The sequence below is a fragment of the Leptonychotes weddellii genome, chromosome 9 (assembly GCF_054177405.1).
Source record: "Leptonychotes weddellii isolate Sample4059 chromosome 9, ASM5417740v2, whole genome shotgun sequence".
Classification (NCBI taxonomy): Eukaryota; Metazoa; Chordata; class Mammalia; order Carnivora; family Phocidae; genus Leptonychotes; species Leptonychotes weddellii.
The window spans coordinates 65,940,812-65,949,952 of record NC_138377.1 but is presented as its reverse complement, the minus strand read 5'-3'; the positions used below and the strand labels follow the sequence as shown (position 1 = coordinate 65,949,952).

The 9,141-nt window shown below is 38.6% G+C and overlaps 1 protein-coding gene across 6 annotated transcripts in view; it reads right to left on the bottom strand.

Moving 5' to 3' along the window:
• Positions 1-9,141, bottom strand: part of CHD8 (chromodomain helicase DNA binding protein 8) — a 61,565-nt gene that overhangs the window by 22,359 nt on the left and 30,065 nt on the right. For all 6 annotated transcript variants that reach the window (XM_081830791.1, XM_081830794.1, XM_081830793.1 and 3 more), the window contains exons 6-10: positions 7,383-7,565; positions 7,234-7,302; positions 6,817-6,872; positions 6,189-6,306; positions 3,177-3,260 (exon numbers count right to left, since the gene is read on the bottom strand). In XM_081830791.1, coding sequence (XP_081686917.1) covers positions 3,177-3,260; positions 6,189-6,306; positions 6,817-6,872; positions 7,234-7,302; positions 7,383-7,565 — 510 coding nt within the window. The remainder of the gene's footprint in view (positions 1-3,176; positions 3,261-6,188; positions 6,307-6,816; positions 6,873-7,233; positions 7,303-7,382; positions 7,566-9,141) is intronic.

Here is a 9,141-nt window from a genome sequence, read left to right as displayed (position 1 = left end):
GGGGTAAGAATTTGACTACAGAATCAGATCACAAAGTGTTAATACCTAAAAAGTGCTTAAAAAAAAGAAAAAGTCGGGGTGCCTGGGTGGCTCAGTCATTAAGCGTCTGCCTTTGGCTCAGGTCACTATCCCAGGGTCCTGGGATCGAGCCCCGCATCAGGCTCCCTGCTCTGCGGAAAGCCTGCTTTTCCCTCTCCCTCTCCCCCTGCCCCTGCTCGTGTTCCCTCTCTCACTGTGTCTCTCTGTCAAATAAATAAATAAAATCTTTAAAAAAAAAAAAAAGTCAGGCTAGGAACACCAACCATAGGCTCACCTGCTGAGGCACTGTACTATTCGTGGCTTTGATCATTTTTCCAGGCAATTTATCAGAATCTGTTCTAAGAGGCAAAGTTATACCCAGTCGTTTCTAGAACACTAAGCACTGAAACATTATGCTCATCAACGAAGCAAACGCAAAAAATAAAATAATTCTACTCCTATATTAGAGAATGAATTAGGCTGAAACTAAAAGGTAGGGCTCTGCTCCATACTATTATCCTGGCACCAAATTTAATACAGTGGAAGAGTGGAAGCCAGGCTACTTTTCTAAGTGAGGACCAGATTAAACCCATTAGAGCAAAGCAGGGCTGAAATCACCGGGCTTCTGAGCTTCTGTAGCTCTGAGTGCAGATGCTACTTCAAAGAGCAGTCATATGGTAGAAAAGAGATTTCCTTGTGAGCTAAGAGATAATTAGGAGAGGCGCCACTGAAGACAGGTAACAAGAGAGAAGAGAGGAGGGGCAAATGCTGAAGCTCCAACTACAAGACTGTGCTGTATGTAGGTGTTCTGCTGCAAAGGGACAAGCAGTGATCTAGGGTAAAATGGCTCCTGTTCTCACTACTCAAATTGATCACTGCCCTGACTGCATATCTATTTTTGGTTTACAGGGAAAAAAGAAGGATTAGATGGGGTCTAGTGTCATCAACAAGAATCTCTATTATCGGAGCGCCTGGGTGGCTCAGTCGTTAAGCGTCTGCCTTCGGCTCAGGTCATGATCCCAGGGTCCTGGGATTGGGCCCCGCATCGGGCTCCCTGCTCTGCAGGAAGCCTGCTTCTCCCTCTCCCACTCCCCTTGCTTGTGTTCCCTCTCTCGCTGTGTCTCTCTCTGTCAAATAAATAAAATCTTTAAAAAAAAAAAAAAAAAGAATCTCTATTATCAATTCATAGAATATCCCTTAGAACAGCCAGCAAGAAGTCTGAAGATATAAGCACCTCGACAGAATCACAGATCATGGAATCCCTAGAACTAATCTAGTTGCTCTTTTCCTATTTTCTTTATTATAGTGACTCAGGTCATTTTCTACATAAAGCCATTTGTCCAGGTCACACATTTCCAGTATCATAACTTAGCTTTTCCAATGACTTTATTATTTATAATACTGATTTCCACTATTAGGTCATGTAAAACGATGACAAATTAAGCTTCTCTTGGGAAGGGGTAAAAATGGGTACACAGAATGTTGTTATCCAATATTGGGATCACAAGTTATGGTACCAGGAAACTAAAACATTTTCGCTGTCTTGCCATTTCCAACACAGTCCAAAGATCAATTACTTTTGGAAGAGTAGTAAGTATGTTGGTAGAGAGCATAAGATGTTTAAGGCTGAGAAGGCTGAGATCCTGGAAATGATAAGAATTTAATAGTAGCTAACATGTCCATTCTAATAACTAGTCCATTCCCCACTTACCTCCCACTAATGAACAATAAACAATAACTCCCACCCCAACCCATAAAAGCAGAATATATATAATCTGAGGCATGCTTGTCAGGATTTGAAGACACTGAACTGTAATAGGCCCTGGACGTCTAAGGTTCTGAGCAACCCTAAAGGCTTATAAAATAAACATAGAATTTTACAGAGGCAAGACTTGATTCTTAGGTCCTGTAAGGGCGATGTATGGAAACATGTCACTTAGCTTGTGAGTGAGCCTAGCTCACCACCCAGCACTGACATTTTAACAAGGTTCTGTTGTTCTGTACTGGTCATTGGGTAAGCAGTAACTGTCAGATGTGATAAAAACTTGATGAAATGTGGCCCTACCAAGAACTGCTACTTTAAGTGAAAAGAAAGCGATGAGTTCTAAGGGAATGGTGGTTCACAGTCTAAGTAAGTTTGAAATAAATTTGAAAGAGAGAATGTTGAATTCACTGGTGTCTTGGATCTTTACAACTCTTATATGGAAAATAATAAAAGTGATTTATGAAACTCTATCACCAGGTGTTTTACAACATGTAAAATCTGCTAACAGAGCTTTAGTGCAGTGATTCCCAAATCAAGCAATGTTTGACAATCCCTTGGAGAACCAACTTAAAAATACAAATCTCTGGGTCCCACCCAGAGACCCATTGAATCTGAATCTGTGGGAATGTGATCCCATAGTTTGTTTTCTTTTCTTAAAGATTTTATTTATTTGTCAAAGAGAGAGTGAGAGAGCGAGAGCACAAGCAGGAGGAGTGGCAGGCAGAGGGAGAAGCACGCTTCCCGCTGAGCAGGGAGCCCGCTGCGGGGCTTAATCCCAGGACCCTGGGATCGAGTCCCGCATCGGGCTCCCTGCTCCTTGGGAGCCTGCTTCTCCCTCTGCTTCTCTCTCTCTCTCTGTCTCTCATGAATAAATAAATAAAATCTTTAAAAAAAAAAAAAAAAGTACAGATTCAAATGCAGTAGATTGGTTTTAATGATAAACAAAAATGCATTCAATTGATGGTAAGTTCAAAAAATAACTCTCAACAACATGGAGAAAGCTATTAGTCTGTGCAGGCATTTTTATATTTATAAATATGGAGATTTGTGACATATCCCTATTCTTCTCCCCTTCTATCACCCTTAACTGGATGTCAGGGGTCTCCCATATAAAATCTAAGAGAAAACAAGATCAAGGTGAAGGAGTAGTTGTTCATATAGCTCCTGGTACTTATAAATACAACTCTCGGATGTTTGACTTTATGAGAAGCTTTCCTTTTAGCCTCTCTCCCTATTCCCTTATCTTCCCAGTATCATCCTAAGGAGCCCTCAGAAAAACTCAAAAATACCTTTTTGTCCAAGGGATTTTTCAGCCATATCTGAATAATAAAGGATGGGCAAGCAGACCAGCAGAAATCTGAGACCTTTAATGTTCTTCCATGCCCCAACTCACCTCCCCATTGTCTTTGTCAATACTGTGAGACTCATCCAATATCCTATCCACCTCTACATAGTCTGGATTGAAGGGTTCTTCATCCTAGAGGAGTTATGAAACAAACAATAAGACCAAAAGATCACTATCCAGTAAACCTAACCTTCCACCCCACCTTTACCTGATGATCTTACTTCAAAAAATTTTTTTAAAAAGACGCCTTCAGAAGGAGTTCCCCATTTTCACAGTATCAAATCCTAAAAACTTAACTGAACCTGCACCCATCTTCTCACCTATTACCAGAGCAAGTGCCTCCTACCAGAGGCCATTCTCTCCGTATATGCTCTGGATATACCATCCCTTCTCATCTTCCTAGGGATCCCTCTTCTGGATCATTCCCATAAACACACAGATGTACTCTACTATTTCACATCTTAAAAAGACCTCCTTTACTCTTCATCTGCCTGCAACTATTTTTCTGTTCTGCTTCATACCTAAACTTTCCCAACAGTTTTAACCACAAGGCATCCTCATGTCATCACCTCCACTGTCCAGGCACTCCACTCTTCCTTCCTCCACTCTTCCTTCCATTTCCTTCACACAACTAAACTACTATTGTCAACGTCATTAATGATCTCCAAATTGCCAAATATAATGAAACATTTCTGTCCTCATCTCACTTTACCTCTACAAAGTATTCTACAATTCCTAGTTCTCTCCTTTAAGCACTCTCTTCCCTTGGTTTTTCTGAGACACTATACTCTCGTCAGTAGCCCTTCCCCCTTTATTTTGGTTTTGGCCAATTCTTGATCACCTTCACTGGTTCTTTTTCTTCTAAATCATTGGTATCCAACTTTGGGTAGTATCTGAAAATAAATAACCCAAGGCTCTAAAGAAAGGTCTTAAAGAAACTTTAAGGAAAAAACTCTTCCTTCTTAAGACACTTCTCTTCCTCTCTTGCTTTTTGTGACATATCTGCTTCCTAATCTTTCTCCTGCCACTCTGGCACACAGTTCCTTCTGCTTCACCTGGACCTCTGAATTTGGGAGAATTCTTAGCCCTGGTTCTGGGCTCACATACATTCTATTATAGAAACAACTTTCATAAGAAAATACAGAACTATTAGAATGTATAGAAAGTCCTTCCCCCCAGATGACTTTATCATTATTAAGGTTTTCATAACTATTATATGCTGATAAAATCCAAATTTTAATTGCAGCCTGAAAAACCCAGATTTGTATATCTGTGCTTGCTAGAGATATGTTAAGGAATTTTAAGGTTAACATGGTCTAAACTAAATTCTTGATTTTCCCCAAATCGGCTACTTCTACCATCTTCCATACTTCAATAAATGATCCCACCTCAAACCATTTGCTCGGACCACAAACCTGTCTATATAAGCCATCACACCAAGCCCTGTCAATTCTAATCTATCCATTCTATCCAGGTGAAACCACTCTACTCTAAGCCATGATATTTCCTTCCGTACTGCTCATCAGACTTTCATGCTTACTCTCTTCAATCCATTCTCCAATGTCTAGGTGATCTTTTAAAAGTGAACAATGGGCTATGTCTTTGACCTGTTTTAAACAATGTAATGATTTTCCTTTGCACTTAGAATAAAAACAAAAGTCAAACTGCTTAAAAGGTCTGTATGGACTGCTCGCCTAAATTTCTGATCTCATTTTGGGCCATTCACTCTCTTTTGTTCATCAACTGCACTGTCTTTTCAGTTCCTCAGCCTGTCTCAGGGCCTTCATATATGCTGTTTCCCATGCCAGTGATATTATTTACATGGGTTCATGGCCTTGCTCCTATTCATAATTCAATTTTCAGAGAAGTCTTCCCTAATTATCCAAAGCAGGTGTTTCTTCCCCCTCCCCTTATGTCTCCTTGTGCTCTTTCTTTTCTGGCACTTAACACAATTTGAATTATTTTCTCTCTCCCCAATCAGACAGTGAGCTGTATGAGAACACCGACCATATCTGGTTTGTTCTCCATAGAGACTATCACATGATAAATGATGAATAAACGAATGAATGATTTGATTAAATGGCCTACCTATATATGGAGATTTAATTGGCATATGAGTTAGTAGTAGAGACTGATTCAATAGTCACAAATTGTACATCTAATATCAGCTGGAATGGGATTACAGTTTCATTGCACATTTCACAAATTATGCTTTAAAAGAACATAGATGAAAAAACACAACCCAATTATTACTTTCATATAAAAAGAAATTATAAAACTACATGGTCCTACTTGCCCTCTCCAGGTGATGTGAGAAATAATTCATTTATTTGCAAACTTGGTGGTATCAAGTTAGCTTTATCATATGTATTCAGGCAGAACTGGATTTTTTTTTGCTAAAACTATGCATTTAGTTCCTTCCTTCCCTCAATCTTTCTTACGATACCTTTTCCCCCTTAGCTCTAAGAAGCTTTGAAAAAGAATCTGTCTCCTCAAGGCACTTAGTTCTGTATATATAATAAAGATGAAAAATCCCAATTCGGCAAAGGCATATGTACACAAAGCTTTCAAAGCAAAATGGACAGTTAAAATATGGCTCAAGAGACCCTTATGCACACTCCAGTGTTTAACCAGTAGTAAGAATGGTTATGGGAAATTAATGCTCCTTTATTACCATTTCTTGTTATACTGGATTAGAAACGTTAGAAAATAAATGTTCTTTCCTAATGATATGGTTGCTTATGCCTACAGATACCACCAACTGCCAGACAGACATAGAAGAAGAATGTTCCAAGTGGATCCGAGGTCAGTTTAAAATCCGTCTTGAAAACACATCATGAATACTGAGCAAGTCAATACCAAAATGTCCTATTAACTTATAAAAAGACCACATTTAGACCTGGTAAAACAATGCATGGGGCAATTTAGTAAGGTAAGCCCAATGATCAAAATTAAGACTTCATACCCATATATACAAAGCAACTATAAATCTTAAATAATCAGTCAAGACTGATAACCCCCAGTAATTTATGCTTCTGTGAAATAAATGATAGGCAATACCTCATGGAAGAAATGTCTCATCTGAGCCATTTTGGTTTTGAAGCGCTTTAGTTTTTGATGGATCCTTTTATCCTTCTCTAGTTGGGAGATGGTAGCCCATTCACAGTGTAGATAGGAGCTGAAGGGGATGGAAATAGCCGGTCATGCTGAGAAAAGGGAAGTGGTAGGCTAGACTTGGGGATAAGCCAGAAGCAGGCACAATGAGTACAACATACTTAAGTGGGGAGACAGTGTCCTAGGTAAGTGCTTCTTAAGCTTGATTTTGCACACAAACACCTGCGGCAGGCCTGAAAGTTCACATTTCTAACAAGCACCCAAATGATGCTAATTCCGCTGGTCCACTGACCACAGTCTGAGTAGCAAGGTCTTAATGTTAAACTAAGTTATAGAGGATCACAAGGGATTTTATCAGGAACCACCCTTACCCCACCTTCCTGTTGGGAAATAGGAAGAATCATGCCAATTCCCGAACTTCTCTCTGAATAGACATTTTCTTCAATGAAAACAACAATTTGGGCCAGAAGACTATTAAAAGGGGACACATTCCCACCCAGGATGGACTATACAGGAGAACTCTTTACAACCCTGTGGAGTTTAGGGTGAAAAGCTTTTTGCACAGATCACATACTAGTTCTTGTACTTGACAAAGAATTCTTCTGCCTCAGTATATTGTCCAGAAGGAAGCTGAGAAGAAAGAAATTATAGTTATTAATAACCTTATTTATCAAAAAGAAGAACCTGAAATTTTCACTACTCATGGTAGAGCTTCATACCAATGTTCCTAGAGTGTATTACTGACTGAGGGATTAAAGAACTAATCTAGTACTCCACTATAAGAGATCTGATAGCTGGAAAAAATAAGCCTTTATCCATTTTAAACAAAAGCAAAAGAAGAGCAAAAAGACAATTCCTATTTTCTAGCTAACTTTCCTCCACCATATCTCATAATTACACTGTAGTAATATACCCTGGCATCCAAAAGTGTTTATTAAATAAAGCCTGTGAATGCAGGATTATGGGTTGACATGAAGGGTTAAGGCCTCACCTCCTTCTTCACAATCCGCATGGAAAGCACTTTGTCTACTATGGCTGCATCTTCTTCACTGGGATTCTCCTGTAGCAAAAAATGCAGTCAGTCAACAGAGACTGTGAGGAGCAGGACAACCTCTCATATTGCTTAAGTTCTCAGCTTACCACAAAGAACTGCATGGAAGGCAAAGTCTCGCCATCTGGCTCCTGCACTGGTTCAGGGAGGATAGGCTCAGTTTTTATTGGACCAGTTACATCCACTTCTTCTTCTTCTTCATCATCTGTGATCTTTATATCCAGATCCTCTGTATATTTTTTTCGTTTAACTTGGCGGTTTGAGCGTCTTTTCTGTAGCGGCAAGAATGGTTAAGATAACTATGTAGGTATCTCAAAGAGAAAACCTGTGAAACTATTTGCCTGTAGTCGTATACTTAGACTTACTCCAAAATCCCTATGAAAAGCCAAGCCAAAAAGATAAAGAGCTTATTTATCAAATTATGTGATATCAAACCATATAATTTATTTTTTGTACCGATACATATTAATTTGCCAAACTGTTTTATCAAAGAACTAGAATCCACCTGAAAGTAACCTGGCTACTACTGGCAAGAAGCTCTGGTAAACTGAAACAGGACTCAACCTGCAGGGTCCGATGTGCTTTCCATAAGGAGCAACTCTGAACTGCACAAAGGTGCAAAAATGTTTTGTTACTAATTTTGCTTTTTGTTTTAGTTCTAAGGTTTTTTTGTTTTAATAAATAAAATGATACTATATGGTGATTATAGTATTGTTCTGCTACTTACCTTTTTGTTAACAGTATTTCTTAAAGATGTTTTCCATATCAACACATTTTAGATTTACGTTATTCTTTCAAGTGGTTGAGCAAACATTTTTGTAAGATTTTATTTATTTTAGAGAGAGAGCATGCGTGCACAAATGTGTGCACAAGTGGGGGGAGGGAGAAAATGCCAAGCACACTCCACATTGAGCGTGGAGCTGGACTCGGGGCTCATTCTCAGAACACTGAGATCATGACCTGAGCTAAAACCAAGAGTCAGACGCTCAAGTGACTGAGCTACCCAGTCGTCCCGAGTAAAACATTAATACTTTGTAGAACATGATAAAAAATTGGGAAGGATAAAGAGATAAAATTATTTTTCAATCATAATTATATCTCTGAAAAACACAAATTAAATGAATTATTAGACACAGAACTACTGAAATTAAGCAAACTACCCTGGCATAAAATCAATTTTGAAAAATATCATTCTTATGTAGACTGAGCCATAATATATAATGAAAGAAAAGATTCAGGGCGCCTGGGTGGCTCAGTTGGTTAAGCATCTGCCTTCGGCTCAGATCATGATCCCAGGGTCCTGGGTTTGAGTCCCACACTGGGCTCTCTGCTCAGTGGAGAGCCTGCTTCTCTTTCTCCCGCTGCTGTTCCCCCTGCTTGTGCTCTCTCTGTCAAATAAATAAATAAAATCTTTAAAAAAAAAACTGAAAAAGAAGGAAAGAAAAGAAAGAAAAATTCTATATATGAAAACAAAAAGATTACTTATCTAAAGAATTAAATTTAGTAAGAAATATATAAAATCTATATGAAGAAAATTTTAAAACACTCCAGGAGGACTTAAAGAAGACTTGAATAAATAATACATTGTCCCGCAATAAGAAGACCTAATTCTAATTATATACATGACAAATACGACATAATAAAATTAACAAAACTTTTTAATTAGATAAGCTGATCCCAAAATTCAAAGAGAGAAATAAACACTTAAGAATAACCAGGAAAAACAGGAAAAGTGTGCTTGGCCTTACCAGATATTAAGGACACTAGAGAGCTATACTAATTAACAAAAGTTGGTACCTCTCCAAGAAAAGATAAACAGGTCAATGAAATAATATCCAAATATAGACT